Source organism: Conger conger, chromosome 13 (assembly GCF_963514075.1).
Source record: "Conger conger chromosome 13, fConCon1.1, whole genome shotgun sequence".
In the NCBI taxonomy this organism is placed as follows: domain Eukaryota; kingdom Metazoa; phylum Chordata; class Actinopteri; order Anguilliformes; family Congridae; genus Conger; species Conger conger.
The window spans coordinates 19,052,873-19,072,545 of NC_083772.1; the positions used below are offsets into that span (position 1 = coordinate 19,052,873).

Below are 19,673 nucleotides of genomic sequence, written 5' to 3' on the forward strand. Positions count from 1 at the left end.
CTGCTTCTCCAGGAAATGTACCAGATGCCTGCGTGGTGATAACTTTCTCACTGCTGTTCAGTGTCCAGCTGAAAGGTCTAAATGGCAGTGTCTGTGCATGTCTCTGCACTGTATAGTCTTTGAATTCAAATGATTTGCAACTGTGTAATAATATGGTGACATTGGCTCAGGCGGTAAGAGCTGTCGTCTTGCGGTCGGAGGGTTGCCGGTTTGATTCCGCCCTGGGTGTGAGCTGGTTGGTGCCTTGCATGGCAGCCAAGCGCCATTGGTGTGTGTATGAATAGGTGAATGAAGAGCATCATTTATACAGCACTTTTGATGAAGGCGCTATATACATGCCAACAATTTACCATTTTTATTTAAGATTGTTCATTTGTCCAGTTACATTCAGTCCCCTGAAATGCGGGTGTGTATAGTACTATGTATAGTACGGACTGCAATTCCTGCACAGATCCCCCTTGAATTAAAGCCGACAGCAGTTTGTATGTAATCAGTGTACAGACAGACGCATGTAGAAAAAGGTTCCTTTCATGATACCTTGGCGGAGCGCAAACATTGGCGGGAGCAGTGGCTGATGGGTAACTGCTGGATACCTGGTGCCTCTGCACACCTGCGCCCTGTCTGTGGGACGGCCTGGCAGCCGGCCCATCGATCCGCGAGGCTGCCTTCCTGTGGAAAATAATCCTCTTCCCGGGGTCATCTGTAAAAGGCGCACATTGCCATTTAACCTTGCGAGAGTGTGAGTCCGGCGTGTGATTTATGTATGCTTATAAATACTGACCTGAGGCAATACATTCTTAATTAAATGCCAAATGTCTAATCCTCAGACTTTAGTAGATGAAGGGGAGTTCCTGATTGATGTGCGGATGAGTCTGTCCGGAGAGGCTCTCCAGAGGACGATATGGTGATGAATGAGCCTCTTCCTGCTTTAATCCAATATATTCCACAGCAGATTCTTCAAAATCTCCATTTATTGTGTTTGCTGTCTCGGTACCATGGGGCAAGACCACCACCAACTGCTTTTTCTATTTTTTAACTACATTTTTCTACTTTTCTACTCCGTTTGAGAGCAATAAAGCAAAACAGAGGGAGAGACAAATGAAAAGGCAGGTTATATATATTAAACTGTAGATATGGACCCATAACTTTAATAGCCATTATTAAACATCCCTAAGCTGTATATGTGCCAGTTCTGTCTGCCATTTAGAATGCACTAGAATGTATTTTATTGTGTGCCAACATTTTGTCTAGGACATAAATTAATAACAGTGGCACATTGAATTCAATCCACTGAATATTTTTCAGTTGCTATTAAACTCATTTAACCTGGGAGCTAGGATTTCAAATATGCATCACAAATGAATAACGTTCCAAGCTGTTTAAAAAATCCTTTGCCATTTCCATGTGTATATCTTCAGACAGAATGACTTCCAGTCTCCACACAGACCAGTCTCCATGAATCTTTTGAATAATAGGAACAACAGAATAATATCTCCCTTTCAAAATATGTTTGTGAAGTCAGATTTACCTTTGGAAACCCTCTCCTTCTGGAGAATAATCTCTGTCTGTGTGTTCAGTCGGGGTGGAAATGGATTTCAGGATATATTTTGATGTTATTAAGCATCTGAGAACATCTCTCGCACACTATCGGCTTACCTGAACCCTCTCTTGCAGGTCAGCAACAGACATACAGGCCTCTTTCCAATCCCTTATTTTCTCCTCTCTTTTTTCTTTCTTGCCCATCGGGAGAGGCTAGGAAAAGATGAAAGAGGCTTTAGGAAAAAATACCTTCGCAAAGGATGCACTCCTGTTTCGGAGTTCTTAACTTCTACTTCTAGCTTCTAAAAGGAGCACTTAACGGGTTGGAATGTCCTTAAGATGGCGGACCTCAATCGCTTTCCAGGTTAGGAGCAAGGAAAAGAAAGAAGAGGAGAAAAATAAGCGATTGGAATGTCCTTAAGATGGTGGACCTCGGGTTCAAGCCTCAGTGTAGCCACGATAAGATCTGCACAGCTGTTCGGCCCTCGATTGATTTCCGGGTCAGGAGCAAGGAGGGGAAAAAAAACAGGAGAAAAATAAGCAGTTGGAAGCCCTTTGAAGCGTGAATTCCTTCTTCCTAGCTAGGCAGCCTTTCTCACTGCAAGGATTTTCTGACATCAGCCTGTGCCAAGAAAGCCCTCTGCGGACGGCGAGGAGTTCAATAGCGAGGAGAACGGCGCACGAATCGAAAAACCGCGAGACGCGCAAGCTTTTATCTGTGGCCGGCAGCTGTGCCGAGTTAATGAAGGTTTGTAATTAACATGGATTTCCGCTAATGTGCAGGTCTTTTGTTTTCTAAATGAAAAATGTTAATCCCATTAGTTGTAGTCGACGTGGGTGCCTCCGTCGAAAACGGAAGCTTCCTGTCTGAAAGACGGATGGAAGGAATCAGCGTCTACCCGACCAACCCGCGGTTTGGGACGCGTGTCGCATCACAAAAAAACTGTCTCATTCTCAATTTCTGTGTAATCAGCATGTTCTTTTTATGTACTTTTACCAAGTGACAATAAGCTCATGGAAAAAAGAAAACAATAGTATTTGCAAGCTATCTGCGCATATTTTACAGCGTTTGTTGTGGACATATGACCTCAAAGTATTTAAGCTGAATATTAATACTTAAGCTTACCGCAAGGGGACATTCCTTTATTCAATAGTTCCTTTGTCTGGCTGTCTTATTTGCATATTCTGTTTACTCAACGGTGCCATCATCTGTCCTATTGTTTGTCCTTCCTGGCTCTTTTGTCCTCTTCGGATGCGCTTTCCTTACCTAATTCACAGAATGTATTCTGCAGTAACCACTGCAGCCTCTCAAATCTTCCCTGTGCACCTGCCTTCCGTCACACCGAGTACACCCCCCTCCCCCACGCACCTCCGTACTCCAATTTCCATTATCCAAACCTGCATGTAAAGAACCGTTAGCGCTGTAAGCAGCGGGAGACAAATTAATACGGAGAATAAGGGACTACAGAGAATGTGTTCCCTTTTAATAGGCCTTCTTGGGGTTTTGATATAATTGAATGCGAGTTTAAGGGTTTGCTTTGCTGCGTGTGGATATTTGACTCTAAAAGAAGGTGGGTGGGAATGTACAATATGTTGGCTGTTGACACGCTGTAGCACTGAGACAGCAGTAGCTGGGGGCAGCCTGTAGCCTAGTGACTACGGTACATGACTGGGACCCAAAAGATTGGTGGTTTAAGTCTGGTGTAGCCACGCTAAGATTTGCACAGCTGCTGGGCCCTTGAGCAAGGCCCTTAACCCCGCATTGCTCCAGGGGGGGTGTTCCCTGCTTAGTCTAATCAACTGTAACTCACTCTGGATAAAAAAATCAGATATATTTGTTATTATTATTATTATGTTAGTTTGATTATTATAGTATGTACATGGTATGCTGCCCATATTCATCTGTATGGCAGGATGTGTATTCCACTACTAGTTTAGGAAATTATTTTTCATAAAAATATGTTTCTGAACATACAGTTCCTCTCCTAGTGCAGCAGGACATTCAGAATCAAACATTATTATTCCAATATGGGACAAGAACCTTTCAAAATGCATTAGACAGTTTCAGATTTCCATAGTCCACTCTCGTTATTTCACAGTGGTTGATTTGCTTTTCTTTTCTGTCACACTTTTCTATGGTAATAATCATGAAGAGCTTTTCTTCAAGTAACTACTGTTTTTTTTCTATTTAATCCAAGAGGCAACTTGGATTAAATGGTAATTTTTTTGGGAAGATCATTCATGTATTCTATGGATCCTTTGATAAAGCAATATTTTTGCACTTTATCTTTCAAAACAACTTTCAAACGGCTCTGTCCCCACAAAGGAGCACTCAGACATACAATATGACGAGTGCCTTTTCTGTGTTTGTGTATAGCTGTGTAAAATAGGTTCACATTAACATCACAATTCCTGTATTGTCTCATATGGAGATTCTACAGCAGTCATAATACAGTCTGGACACTATTTTGAGGGCTCTAGTATGGTGGGCATTTCTCATGTAGTTGTCTGCTATAAAAAGAGGCGAAGCCTTACTAGACATAGTAAACACATAAATATACAGTAGCTACAGTACTGGCCTTACTGAGGTTACCCATAGCTAGCAATTAATAATAAAATTAGCTGGCAAGTAATAATAAATCAATGGTAAAGTACATTGATCAATAGCAAGATGCAAAGTAAATATAGGTAAGTAGCTAACGTTAATGTTTAAAAGGTTGTTGTAGCAGAAAGTTTTGAAATTTTGAATTAGCTAGCTAGTTATTTGAAGAGCATTGACATTGCAATCACACAATTCACAATTATTTTCTTAAATATGGCCCTTGTTAACTCATGCTGGGGTCTTGCGCCTGTTTGGGTTCTGTTCCTCAGGATGTTGTTGTAATGACTATAAGGGTTTGACATGTGCCTGTTTGGGTTCTGTTCATCAGGATTTGTTGTAAAGGCTATTAGGGTTTGAAATGTGCTTGTTTTGGTTCTGTTCATCAGGATCCTGCTGTAAAGGCAGTAAGGCTTAGACATGTGCTTATTTGCTGTTCCTCAGAATATAAGGATTTGAAATGTGGCTGTTCAGGTTCTGTTCCTCAGGATGTAAGGGTTTGAAATGTGCCTGTTTGGGTTCTGTTCCTCAGGATGTAAGGGTTTGAAATGTGCCTGTTTGGGTTCTGTTCCTCAGGATGTAAGGGTTTGAAATGTGCCTGTTTGGGTTCTGTTCCTCAGGATGTAAGGGTTTGAAATATCCCTGTTTGGGTTCTGTTCCTCAGGATGTAAGGGTTTGAAATGTGCCTGTTTGGGTTCTGTTCCTCAGGATGTAAGGGTTTGAAATATCCCTGTTTGGGTTCTGTTCCTCAGGATGTAAGGGTTTGAAATGTGCCTGTTTGGGTTCTGTTCCTCAGGATGTAAGGGTTTGAAATGTGCCTGTTTGGGTTCTGTTCCTCAGGATCTCGCTGTTGAACAGCACCCTTCGGATTCTGAACTCCAGCCGTGGGGACGAGGGGAACTATGTCTGCCGAGCAGAAAACCAGTTTGGGATGGCAGAGATGACCACTACCCTGTGGGTGAAAGGTAGGAGTGTGGGTGCGCGTGTGTGTGGTCCATGATTGATGACAACCACCCCACCCAAGGTCCCAGTCTGGTACATTTTCATCTTGGGCCACCAAAATCCTAGAGCTGGCTCTGGCAATGCCTCTGCCTCTCCACTGCTGACTCAGGGGTAACCCGGGCACCTCTCTGTAGAGTGGACACTCTCGGTGAGGGCGGACGAGACTAAAACATGGGCTTTTCTTCCAGAGCCGATGACTGTGGAGCTGAGCCCAGCCCGGGTGGAGGTGACGGTGGGGGAGAGCGTGGTGCTCAGCTGCAAGGCCAAACACGACCCTTCCCTGGACGTGGCCTTCCTGTGGCTCCTCAACCAGCAGCCTCTCAGCTTCAACCAGGAGGGCGGCCATTTTGAGTTCATACAAACAGTACGTGTCCAAGCCTGGGGATTTACAACGACGGGGCCAACTCGATTCGCATCAACTTCTGCTCTTAGTTACTTTATCATCCCCATCACTTATTGATTTGGTAATGTTTCATAAAGTCTTACAGCTGCCAACTACAAATGTTACTTTTTTTGGTGTGTGGTCTGATGTAGAAGTGAAGCAGCCCTTGTGGATACAGCAGTTTAGTTAAGTCAGAATAATTGGCCCTTTCAGGAATGGAGCTTTGCATCTTTGGTTTGAGCCCAGCTCCGAACAGTTTTGTACTTTAATTAATTTAGCAGAGCCAATTACACAGTTTATATTTATTTTGCTTCACAAATGTACAATCAATTTATGCTGGATATTGAGTGTAGCAATTTGCGTTAAACACCATGCTCAGGGGTCCAACCGAAGTGCCCCACTGGCCAATTGAACCTGGAGCCTTGGAGTTGGAGCCCTTTTCCCTGACCTATTATTCTATAACGGCAGCGTATAATTACACTGCATTAATTTAAGTGACACTTTTATCTCAGAGTAAATTATAAAATAAAGTGCCTAAGTGCACTCAAATAGGTAAAATCAATACTGGAGGTAAAAGTAAGGTACAATTTTAGAGTCATGAACATTAGCGTGGTAAACTGTCCGGAAGGAGATAGTCCACCCATTAATATGGCACATACACTATTACGCAACATGGGGGTTCATAATGAACTGTGTGCCAGTGACTGAGGGTTAACTGACTGCTTTGGGAATGCATTATTCATAATGCTACAGTGCTGAGTAATCCAAGGTCACTTTGAGGGAAAATTCACCAGATTTGATTAGGCGTAGCAGTAATGGAGCAGTCGTGTATAAAACTAGGATAATGTTTTTAGTTTGGAGAAGGTTTGGATGCGGTTGGGGGACACCTGTTCATAAATTGGATCACAGTTTGTCCTCAATTCATCTTGGATGCGTTTATTATACGCATGTATTTTTATGTGGTCGAGCGGTTGCCCGGAAATCTGATCACCCAAAATGCGTGTTAATGCCAGGCGTAAAGGCGATTTCTGAATCACTGAGTACTGATCTGGGGTCAGTTTGGCTTTTTATCTCATAATGGATAAGGTGAGGAAATGACCAGGGGAAGACTGATCTTACATCAGGATTACTCCATAGGCATATTTGTCCAGGTCCTCACATTGGTTTCCCAAATCCCAGAGAAAACATGAGCTGAAGACCTTAAGTTATTACTTACAGTACATATTTATCAAGGCCAAAGATGGAAATGAAGCGGTTGCAGTGCATGCTGGGAAGAAGTCCCTCCCACAGCGTAATACTGCGTGACTGCGTTTCAAATCTAATAACACAACCACTGATTGGTGCAAAACAAATGCCATAACCAATCCTTGGTCATGTTATTGATTTTGTGTGTAAATTAATAACCGGTCAGATTCCCAGAGGTGGCCTACAGGATAAATATATACGTATCTAGTGCAGTTTTAACAAAACAGAGGGTAAAGACTGCTATCTGTTACACACCAAATGCTGACAGAAATGCTTGTATCCTTCTAATGCTTCTTACAAAGAGAGTGATGTGTTTAGTTGAAGGATACAGCACATCAATATTTTTCAGATCCCCTTGTTGTGAAGAAAGCTTTGGCTGTGTACATCAGTTCTGGTGAGAAATAGAGAGTTTTAGTTAAGACTCTAAGAGTATTCTGTGTGGGTAGAGACTTTCCTCAGATCTTTCATGACTTTCTTGTTGCTCTAGGGATGAAAAGGGGAACTGAGGTGGTCTGCTCAACATCAAGAATAGTTTTTTTGAAAAGAGCGTTTGGAAAAATAACATCGTCTGTAGCGGGGCAGACCTCTGTCCCAGGGTTCTGACTCCCGCTGAACTTCAGTGCAGTTCCTTGAGGTTCAGGCAGGGGGTAGACTCCTGTCTGGTTACCTTCCAGTTGGTCTGTGTTGAATATTAAACTGGCAAAAGATTTCCTTTTGGTAGATTTGGCGACCAGACATGGTGACTGGCGATCATTACAGGTCTGTTCTACACTTCAATTCCCATAGTTCTCAGCAATATACAGCCTTCTCACACATTTTCCTTCTTCTGACTGTCTGGGTAGTTTCCTTATTTCCATCACTTTACTACTTGTACTTTCATCCATTGTGGTAAAGTTACAAAGACAACTGTGCTCAAACTTCTCCTCCTCGTGTGTTTATGCGGCTCAAACTCTCCTGCGTCACTGCCAGACATAAACTCAGTGAGCACTTTATTAGGTACACCAGTACACCAGCTTGTTAATGCAAATATTGAATCAGTAAATCATGTGGCAGCAGCTAAAGGCAAAAAAGCATGGAAAAATGGTGAAGAGGTTCAGCTGTTTTTTAGACTAAATGTCAGAATGGGGAAGAAATGCGATCTAAGCGTCTTTAACTGTGGAATGATTGTTGATGGCTGACAGGGTATTTTGAGTATCTCAGAAACTGCTGATCTCCTGGGATTTTCATGCACCGCAGAGTTTGCAGCGAATAACAAAAAGCATCCAGTGAGCAGCAGTACTGCGGGCAGAAATGCCTTGTTAATGAGAGAGGTCAGAGGAGAAGGGCCGGACTGGTCAAAGCTGACAGGAAGGTGACAGTAATGCAAACGACCACACATTACAACAGTGGTATGCAGAAGAGCATCTCTGAACACACAACGCGTCAAACCTTTTCAGTGGATAGGCTAAGTCTAATAAATACCTAATAAAGTGCTCACTGAGTGTATGTGTCACACAAACGATGCATCTCCGCACTCGCAACAGTTTCCAGGTTTCCTTGGTTTCCATGCACACATTTCCATACACGGCAGAAATGTGATGGGCCCTGCACTTTTTTCAGATACCTACATTATTTCATATATAAAATTGGAATATATAGAAATTAAACAACGCAGGTGTCAATGGTCATTGCTGGAGAAATGCCAGAGGGAATACAGTATGTCTCCAATATGGTATTTGTTCATTTGAAAAAGTTCATAGATTGCCACTTGAAGGTGGGTAAAACTTTGCCCACTGTAAAAACTGTGTCAGAAATGATGTGTTTGTCTCTTAACCGGCCACCACGCTATGTGAGAATATTTAGATTCTTCTTCAGGCGAGATCTTTAACACCACTTTACACTATTCCCTCTCAGTGTTGAAATACGCAGCCGTCACCGGGCTGATATAATTGGGATTTCTGAGTTGAGAGTGCGGCCCTGGGTTCATTAACTGCATTAACCTAAGTGCAGTTAATTATTTTCAAGAGACAAGCAATGAGAATGTAATGCACACGCCATGACGTACGTACGAGAAGCAGAGGAGAGGAGAGGCTATTAGAGACAAGAAGACTACAAAAAGAGGAGAGGTATTCAAACCCAAAAGCAGCCCGCTTTAATTATATTGTCAAACACGTTGCATTCACAGTTAGGAGTTCAACTATTTGCCGTCTGAATAAAATGCTGTGTGAGTGTAATTTCAGGCCGTTCCTTTATGAGTTTCAGTGTTCCATTACAGCTGCATAATGCCGTCGCTGATGATTTCCTGTTATTCGCATATTTAACCGTCTCCCGCGACAGTGCGTTGTGCACTGGCGACGGCACGGGGGGTGTAGCGGGGCTGCGGGGGAGGAGGGGTGGAGGGGTGGAGAGGTGGAGGGGTGGAGGGGTGGAGGGTAGAGTGGTGGAGGGGTAGAGGGGTGGAGTGGTGGAGGGGTGGAGTGATGGAGGGGTGGAGGGGTAGAGGGGTGGAGTGATGGAGGGGTGGAGGGGTAGAGGGGTGGAGTGGTGGAGGTTTAGCCACTCTCTGGAACATGAGCGGTCTCCCCTGGCCTGAGAGGCCCTCAGCCCCCTCCTGTCCTGCATGGCAGGCTGTGCTGAGGTTAATTGGATGTCAGTGCAGCTGTTGCCTATTGCGTAAAGGCACAGATTGCCTTCCTTTTGGGGACCTGCTCAACCTTTTTTCCTTTTTTTATTGGCCTTCTGTTTGACTTTCTTTTTTTCACCCCCCTTCCATCTCCTCCTCCTCTACCACATGGTGGTGACCATCAGGAACTGTTTATTTGTTTTTTTAAGGGTGTTTTCAGCTATATTGGACAGTCTAGTGTAGAGCGACAGGAAGAAAGGGAGGGAGAAAGGAAGGGAGAGAGGGAGGGAGAGAGATGTGGCAAAGGTCGCTGATTTCACAGCTGCCAGTGAGCTTGTGGATGATGCCAAGGATCATCTAATCACGGTCCTCAAGGTCCGGGAACTGTTTTCCATCCTCCCTTTACCTGGGAGTCAGGTGTGATCACCCTCCCTTTACCTGGGAGTCAGGTGTGACTATCCTCACTTTGCCTGGGAGTCAGGTGTGATCATCCTCCCTTTACCTGGGAGTCAGGTGTGACTATCCTCACTTTACCTGGGAGTCAGGTGTGACTATCCTCACTTTACCTGGGAGTCAGGTGTGATCACCCTGGGAGAAAATAGAACTTGGGCCAGATTTGGATTTGAGGTCCAGATTTCATGATGGCTGCTCTACAGGCTACACCATGAGACGCCCACCAGAGGGACTGTTCTGGCCCAGTCCTGGGTCAAAATGTAATTTAAAAGCTTTAACTTGCTTTGAAATTATTCCTGCAGGTCCCTGGGGATCTTCCATGCTAAATAAAATGTACAATTCAAAATACAAGACTCTCTCTCTCTGAGTATTAGTAAGAAGGGAATTGTTTTTCTGTTAAAATCTGCGGGAACTTGACTGGTGTCTAAAGTAGAGATGTTTTCTAAAGGAGTGTTTGGCCCAGGTGTGATTTGACCGAAGCCCTATTTTCACACCTTGCCGACGCATCAGCCTTGTGGGCAGATTTGTTCGCTATAGAGTGTGAAGTCCACTTTATATTTACTTAGGCCTCTGAATGTCAGTGTTGGAGGGAGAAAAACAGAAGAGAACAGAGTGTTGTATAAAGTGCAGATTGTTCTTATGAAAGCAGTGTGAAAAGGAAGGCTGCTGACCTGGAGCGCTGGCTTACCGAGCGGAGGTCACGGTGCGTCCTGTTCCCTGCTAGGGGCCCGGGTGACGTGCAATTCTGAGGTTCCCGAGGTCCCCACTTTCCCAGCACTCTGAGCCGAACACTGGGCTAACACTGGGCACTTACGCGCTCCTGTGTGCTACGTGTCAAACTGCGGCCATCCCAGATTATGGTCCCTTGGATCTACAGTGCAGGACTTGGGGAGATTTAGATATCCAGTTTCATTTACAGATTCACAACTACCTTATATTTGGAATTTGAATGTGATCCAAAATAGACTGGTGTATACTGTATTGTCTTATGTTCATGCACAATCATATTTAAGGTTACACACTTTGTTGTACTTCGCTCTGGATAAGTGTCTGCCAGATGCCTGTAAGTAATGTAATGTAATGTAGTGTCTTGAATACTGCATAATCAGCCTTGTCAGGTATTTGTTTCCACCTCAGCCATTTTATTTCAGCGGCAGTGCAGTTCGAGCATTAAAAAGCAGTTACTTCAGGTCCACTTGATTAACTTCCAAAATGCTCCATCTAGGATAACTGTGTGTGCATAGAGTCCAAATTGAATTTCTCACTGACTAAGAGATGAGCCTTATTTTGTAAATGGGCGCTCGCTGCGTTAGCAGACACTCTGAATCTCTGGGTTTTTCTGCCGCTGTCATCGTAGACCGCTCATCACACCTCCCCTGTGTACATAGATGCTCGTGATAATAGATTCTGCAGTGGAACCTCACCAGTGATGTTCATATGTTCATTGTTCATATTGTCGACATTGGCTCAGGCGGTAAGAGCAGTCGTCTGGCAGTTGGAGGGTTGCCGGTTCAATTCCGCCCTGGGGGGGGTCGAAGTGTCCCTGAGCAAGACACCTAAGCCCCAAATGCTCCTGACGAGCTGGTTGGTGCCTTGCATGGCAGTGTGAGTGTGTGTATGAATGGGTGACTGAGAAGCATCAATTGTACAGCGCTTTGGCTAAAGGTGCTATATAAATGCCAACCATCTACTTTTTCAGCAGGGAGACTAAAATGCCTTTTAGAGCAGTGGCTATTAATGAATGAGACTGCAGCTGTTTCCTCAGTAAATATCTGAGTTGTGGGTGGCATGGTGGTGTAGTGGATAGTAGTCACCTCACAGTAAGGAACCCTGGGATTGAATCCTGGCTGGGGGCCTCTCTGTGTGGAGTTTACGTGTTCTCTCCCATGCCGGTGTGGGTTTCCTCCGTGTACTCCGGTTACCTCCTGCGGTCCAAAGACATGCAGGTTAGGCTACTCAGGAGTGGCAGGGGGCTCTTTTACCGGGTATTGCTGTAAAAGAAGCATGCATGCTCAGTCAGCCTGCCCTGTATAAATGGAGGTGAGTAAAAAATCTATTTAAAAGAAGCAGTGCGTTATGGGAGTTTGGGAGAACGAGGTCAGGCTGTGACATGGTGAGCTGTACTCTGAGCCGGGTTCTGTACAGCTAGCTTCACCCCCGTATCGCCTGCCAAACCACGGAGCAGAAAGGTCCAAAAATTTGCTTGGTCTAAACAAGTATTTCATATGACAAGTTTTATATTTAGACTTGTTTTTTGCTAAAAAAACGAAAGATATTGCCAATGAAGTGAGACAGTTTTGACTAATTTAAGGATACCAATGGGGTAAGACATTTTCACTTGATAAGCAAACAGTATCTTAAAACAAGCTAATATTTTGTACAAAAAAAAATGTAAATCTCATTTCAGGACTAAAATGCTCCAGACAGTTTTTTCACACTGAGGGAGGCGGATGTTCACACAGTGAACGCTCAGCTCTTCTTCTTCTCCTCTTCTCTCCACAGCAGTCCTCCACGGCCGACCTGATGATCAGGAACATCCTCCTGAAGCATGCTGGGAAGTACGGCTGCCGGGCCCAGACCAGCGCCGACAGCGTGTACGTGGAGGCGGAGCTTCTGGTTCGAGGTGAGCTCACCGTCTGAGTTTGATGTGTGAAGCTGGTAAGTCAAATCACAATTCAGGGTTCTGTAGGAGTTCTTATCCTATTTTAATTTTCCTGGGACATTAAGAGTTAAAGTATTTCAAAAATATGTGTTTGGCCCAGGTCTGGCCCAGGTCTGGCCCTCATTCCACTTCTTTATGCCAGTACCCCCCCCCCACCCCCCCTCCCCATCCCAGTTTCCCCCGTGACCGCTCCGTGGTTAAATCCCTGACTGCTCAAATCCGATTTGCTGGAAACAACAATCGGGGAAAAAATGGGAGTCTGGTTCCTTTGAATAACGTTCCCAGCCCTGTCCAGCTGGGATTGCACATTTCCGACTGGCTTGGTGCCTGCGCCTCCATGAAGAAACACAATTTTGTTCACCTCCCTCTGAGAAGAATGGGCCTTTGATATTGAGATGGTACGTCAGGGATGTGTAGGTTCCAGTACACCGCGGTGGTGGTCCGCAGTTATGTGTGAATACTCGCAGTAAAAACAGCCGTTTGATTGTTCTACTGCTGGTGTAGATTATTGGTGTAAGTTATATTGGGCCAGCGGAGCAGTAAAGCTGGGCCACATCCTGGCATGGGCTGCATCAAACAGGAAACAGAGCCAGTGAGCCTTTTCCCTGAGAGGCTGATGGGAAATGTAGTTCAGAGCTAGTCAAAAATAAATCCCAAGATCTGGACTCATATAAAACTATCTAAAAAAAAAAAAAACATTAAGCAAAACGACATCCCTCAACTTCAAGGCCTTCAAATAATGAGCAGTATTCAGATTGTTGTACAGCACTTCACGCCCTAGGCAAAGCCATTGGTTTCAGTTGATTGGAGTTTCCATGATTGACAGGGTTTTTTGCAGTATCGTTGTAAGACATTTGGTACAGAGTCTGTGTGTTTGATTGGCATTTCACCCATCCAATTCTGGGAAGTAATGTATGAGGGTACCTTGGTGATTTGCTATATCCCTAAAGAGTATTCATCTACAACTCTCCTGTACATGCTATGATATTGCAGTCTTTTACAAAAAAGATATCTCAGTCATTCCTTATAATTGACTGGTACAGTATAATTGATGGCCCTGAAGTATGATATGAACTGTATGTGCATACTGTAAGCCTGACACCATGCCTAAAATATACAGTACTTACCATAGTCTGACTTAGCTTCAGACAAAAGTGATTCCGGTCGTATTATGTTATTACTCAATTATAAATTAACAACAAGCTTTATTGATATGGCACAGTCGCTCGCCTGAAATCCACGTATCGCACGCGATCCATCACGGCGACTTAAGGGTCGTCCCGCGGCGTTTCCACGGCTACGCGCGCCGCATATTAACGCCCGTTAATGCGGGTGTTGAGCACCTTTCGCGGCGGTCACGGGAGATTGGCTTTCGTACGGCGCGGCAGCTGTTGGGCGGACCGTTTACAGCTGTTCCCCGGGCGGCCGCGTGCGTTCGCCACGCGGGCGGGTTACGCGCGCTTCTGGAGCCGCTCGGAGACATATGCCGCGCCGCGGTGCTGCGGGATAGCGCTACACGCCCTCGCGCTCCCGGCAGCTGGCGGGCTGTCTCCGTGAGCGGGGACAGGAGAGAGCGCGAGGTTCTTAATCAGTGTGAAACTGCTGGAGGTGAGAGAGGGGTCTTTGTGTGCAGTAGAGATGCATTGTGCTGTGTTTGCACCTGGATGTTTACATGCGTGTTTCACTTGTAGAGCGAACGGCAGTGATACATTTAAAAAGCCGTTTAGAAGTAAAATGGCTCATTCAGCTCTCTTTCCCTCTCTCTCTCCTTCTCCCCCTCTCTCTCTCTATCCCTCTTTCTGAATTATTTTCAATTAAATTCTGTTCTATTCTAAGAAATATACTTTCTTGGCATGAAATACAAAATGCAGTAAATATTGGCAAATATGTGTACATAATCAAAAACCTCTCTATCTCTCTGCCCCCTCTCTCTCTCCCCCCTCTCTCTATCTCTCTCTGCCCCCCTCTCTCTCTCTCCCTCTCTCTCTCTCTCTCTCGATAGGGGTTAAATTGTTTGCTACATGTGCGACATCTTCTCTCCCTCACCACTTCTCTCTCGTTAGGGGTGATAGTGTTTGGCACGTGTGTGACACTCTCTCTCTCTCTCTCGTTAGGGGTGATAGTGTTTGGTAAGTGTGTGACACACACTCTCTCGTTAGGGGTGATAGTGTTTGGTATGTGTGTGTCACTCTCTCTCATTAGGGGTGATAGTGTTTGGTACGTGTGTGACACACACTCTCTCTCGTTAGGGGTGATAGTGTTTGGTATGTGTGTGTCACTCTCTCTCGTTAGGGGTGATAGTGTTTGGTACGTGTGTGACACACTCTCTCTCTTGTTAGGGGTGATAGTGTTTGGTATGTGTGTGACACACACTCTCTCCTTAGGGGTGATAGTGTTTGGTATGTGTGTGTCACTCTCTCTCGTTAGGGGTGATAGTGTTTGGTATGTGTGTGTCACTCTCTCTCGTTAGGGGTGATAGTGTTTGGTATGTGTGTGTCACTCTCTCTCGTTAGGGGTGATAGTGTTTGGTATGTGTGTGTCACTCTCTCTCGTTAGGGGTGATAGTGTTTGGTACGTGTGTGACACACACTCTCTCGTTAGGGGTGATAGTGTTTGGTACGTGTGTGACACACTCTCTCTCTTGTTAGGGGTGATAGTGTTTGGTATGTGTGTGACACACACTCTCTCTCGTTAGGGGTGATAGTGTTTGGTACGTGTGTGACACACTCTCTCTCGTTAGGGGTGATAGTGTTTGGTACATAAGTGACAATCTCCCTCGTTAGGGGACACAATCAGCACCCTGTCAGTCAGGGCCTGGCGCAGGCTGGTGCCTCACCCCTCTGTGCTGCTGTGAGAACCACAGTGTGCTCAAAGGAAATAACGGCAATCCTTTCACAGGAAACTATCTCTCCATCTCTCCCCTTATCTCTCTCTCTCCCCCTCTATCTCTCTCTGCCCAACTCTCTTTCAATTTCTCTTCAGCTTTATCTCTCAGTTTCTCTCTCCCTCTCTATCCTTCTGCCCAACTCTCTCAATTTCCATCTCTCTTTCTCTCACTATCTCTCTAACTTTCTATATCTTTCTGACTGTCTATCTTTATCAGCCTCGCTCCTCCACCTCCCCCTCTCCTCCCCTTTCCCTTCCTCCCACCCCTCTCCCTCTCATCCCCTATCCCTCTCTCTATCCACTCCCTCCCTCTCTCTCTCTCTACCTCCCTCCCTCACACCTCCCTCTCTCTCCCCCTCCCTCTCTAAAGCGGTTGATTGTGTCGCCGCAGGACCCCCAGGCCCTCCCGGTGTGGTGATTGTGGAGGAGATCACGGACTCCACGGCGACGCTGTCCTGGAGCCGAGGGGTGGACAATCACAGCCCCATCAGTGCCTACAACCTGCAGGCGCGCAGCCCTTTCTCCCTGGGCTGGCAGACCGTCCGGACAGGTGATCACCCCGGGGGGGCTCTGTCTGTGGGGGGGGGGGGCTCAGTCTGAGGTGGGGGGGGGGGGTATGGGGTCGGTCCTCAGGATCCTCCACCTCACAGGTCTGCCCACTCTATACTGTGGTCTGGTCCGATTGGCTGGAAGGCGCGATTCATGCACACACAGTTCAGGTCATTTTTAATCACTGTTCTAAATTCATATGCTGGCTGAATAACTACCGTAGCTGGGCTACGATAAGATTACGATAAGATATCATTATGTTTCAGGAAATGCAATACATGCTAGGTATAATCTTGTAATCTTATAATCTCTATAGGCATAGTTACTAGGAGAAATGGTTCCACCCATGAGCCTATTGCTAGTATGGGCGGCATTAGCTCAGGAGGTGAGAGCCGTCGTCTGGCAGTCGGAGGGTTGCCGGTTCGATATCGCCCGGGTGTGTTGCAGTGTCCCTGAGCAACCCCTAAATGCTCCTGACGAGCTGGTTGGTGCCTTGCATGGCAGCCAATTGCCGTTGGTGTGTGAGTGTGTGTGTCAATGGGTGAATTAGGAGTATCAGCGCTTTGGATAAAGGTGCTATATAAATGCCAAACATTTACCATTTACCATTTAGTGCCAGCTTCCTTTGGTAGCATACTACCTTTTATACCATGATCTTGGTTAATTCTCAATTCTGATTGGCTGGAAGGTTTGCTTTATAGCTATATAAGTTTTGGTCAAGTCTGCCTGAGTAACTGTAGAATAGCTGTACTATGGGGCAGTTTTGGTATTATGTTTAAGGTAATGTACACGGCTAGGTAACTATATAGGCATAGTTAGGAGGAGAAATGGTTCCACTCTCTATACTGTTGCTGTTCTAGTTGCAGCTCCCTTTGGTAGTGTCATGCAATGTGACCCACAATCCCCCCAACAAATCATGTAAACAGGAGCTTTGCTGACACCCCTCCCCTCTTCCATAAATCAAAATTCAGCTGGGCTGTATGTTCAACGCCGCCTCCTGTTTCGTTGTGCTGCGTGTACACTTCAGCCGTTTAGCCAGGTGTGCTCTTACCAAAAACGCCTCAAACACATTTACGATCTGTGTACACAGCTGGGGGTTTACTCCAGTCGAGATTAAGTGGCTTTCACTCAAGGGTGCCTACAACACGGCCCCACCGGGAAACGAAAACTTTGGAGTCTAACTCTCCAGTTCTCTAACAGCTGCACTGCACTGGCCCCGTGGAGGGAGGCAGGGAGGGAGGGCAAGAGAGAGAAACCTACTTTATTCAAAAAGAGCTCGTTTCAATTTCTGCCAAAAACCCTCCTGAATTCTCACGAAGTGTCGCTGACTTCAATTATGCGCGAGTGAATTAAAGGCTTTAACCAAAAATAAAATAGCTTCCCCCTGCCATTACAAAGCACAGAACCCCACTCTTTCACAGTGAGGTGAAAGTCATAGCGTTTCCCGCAGCTGTTTTATTGGACTGCGGGAAGTTTAATAGCTTTATTTTGTGTACCTTTCCTGGCGAGCTCATCCATTCCTGGCCTTTAATGTGGTGGGCCAACGGGCGGCCAACAGGAGTAATCTGTTTAAATAGCAGCGGTCTTGAAAGAATAATAGAAAATTTGGTGTTCGGTAATGATTCATCTTGCCGGACGGATGATTCAGCGCCGCGCTCAGCCCCCCTGAAGCGGCCGGGTTCAGACCCGGCGCTGCACGACAGGGAGCGGGTGAGGTCTGGGGTATAATGAGCGCGGTGATTCGGTAACTAAGCGAAAGGTAAGAGATTTTTAGCCCTGTTTGCTGCAAACAGACTGGTGGGCTTGCGTTTGAAGGGCTGTCGGGTCTGTGGAGAGCTCTCCACTTGGCGGTTATCGGCTGATAAGAGCGGCGCTGCTCCGCGCACCGCGTGGAGGGGGAAGGGGAAGAGGAAGAATTGCCCGCCGTGCGTATAACGACAAATTAGAACAGGGTGTGCCTGTGGTTAAAGCAGCTTTCATGAACGCGAAAGTCGCTGACTTATATTTTTTTCTATTTTTCACGTGCGATAGCATGCTCACCTAATTATTTGCGGTGTCTGTGAGGGTTTCTCGGAGAGTTCCCCTACAACACTGGGCTCGCGCAAGCAGCTCTCCCACAGACAGCGGGTTTTCTCCGTGATGGAGAATAATGAGGTCACGCGTTGGTGTAATGCGAGGTTATTTGGGGGGTTAAGCGCATCATGCTCTGTTTCTCCCCTGCTCTGTGTGTAATTGCCGGACCCCCCCCCCCCCTCGCTCTGACCCCCTCCACCCTGCTCCGACAGACTCCTGACTGGGCTTTTTCCTCGGGGAAGTGCATCTCTTCCGTCTCCAATCCCGCCGCCTCTCCCCGCGTGGCTCTCCGGCGAAACGCGGCCGTCTCTTTTTTTAACGCGCCGGACGAAGCCGCGCCCGACGACGATTAATCTCAATCTGGCGCGGCCGCGTGCGCTCCGGCTCGCCGGGGACACCGTGGAAATGACACGCGATGCAGAGCGCTCCCCGGACAGACTGAATCAAAGAGCCGGGCTCAGAGCCCCGCGGAGGCCGTTACAGCCGCTGGGAGCGGAGGTGTGACGCGCGCGTTTGTTAGGAGCGCTCCGATTGGCCGCCCTGCAGCCGCAGCCTGCAGTGGTGTATAATGGGTGAGGAAAAGGTCTGAGGTTGCAGGTTTGAATCCCGGGTAGGACACTGTGTTACGCTTGAGCAAGGTGCCTGCATCTCTTATGGTCCATGTATAAGCACAGACACTATCTAAAAGCGTTATGAGGTGTCTCGGTCAGTTTAGCATCTGCTAAATGGCAGTAATGTAATATGAGGTCACCTAATGAAAATCAAACGTCAAAACGTTGTCCGTCTTGCTCACTTCATAATATTGTCCCATATTGTACACCTTTCCTGTGTTTCATTTTATGTCCTGATATCCATAAGAAGACGTTTGTGTGGTTCTAAAGTACCAAATACAATCTATCCAGGATTACATGTCCATTCTCCAGCACCTCTCATGAGCTTTATCAAGAACCTCGGTTCTGATTGGCTGGACAGCTCCAACGAACTGAACGGCGTCTGTGCCGAGCACTTGGATTTGTTATGGCTACAAGATGGGCTGTGCTGAAGCGTGATGTCGTAACTTCACGGAAGTCCAAACGGCTGGTTTAAATGCACATTTTCTTCACACAGATTGTGTGGATTTATTTTGATACTTTCATACTGTTTTATAGCACCTTCAACTCCTTTATAACCCACATAGCACAGGAAATGTCACTTTCCACAGTATGGGACCTTTAATAAATATATATCTTTTTTATCTCGGGTTTTACTTTTCTAACTTTGTGTCCTTCTTCTTTTTTGCCTTGCGCTTGCACTCAATACTTCGGGTGTTATTTTATTATGAATGTAACATAACCCTGAACAAGTGCTACGCCCTTTCAAAGCACGCTTTCCACCCCTCCTGTTTTTAAGGCTGCTGCCATTATCAGTCAGGAGGCTGGCAATCACATTTGCATAATTAAAAGCTCATTTACGTATTTGAGCGGAATTTAAATGCCACACTTCTGACAACCCCCCCCCCCGTCACCTTTTTAATATGCTCTCTGCTGTTCAATCCCAGAGTTCAGCTGGATCCACTGTTCATGGCACTGGAGTCATTTTCCCTTTTTCATTCCAGATTGCCTTTATTATCATTCCCTGCTGAATAATTCCTGTGTGGCAACATGCATATAAATGGCAGGATGCAAAAATAAGGCCTGATTGG

At 46.0% G+C, this 19,673-nt stretch overlaps 1 protein-coding gene across 1 annotated transcript in view; it reads left to right on the plus strand.

Moving 5' to 3' along the window:
• The window catches only part of LOC133107871 (contactin-5-like), a 242,674-nt gene that overhangs the window by 200,228 nt on the left and 22,773 nt on the right, over positions 1-19,673 (plus strand). Inside the window, 4 exon segments of the mRNA XM_061217139.1 lie at positions 4,979-5,103; positions 5,329-5,504; positions 12,325-12,445; positions 15,762-15,920. Coding sequence (XP_061073123.1) covers positions 4,979-5,103; positions 5,329-5,504; positions 12,325-12,445; positions 15,762-15,920 — 581 coding nt within the window.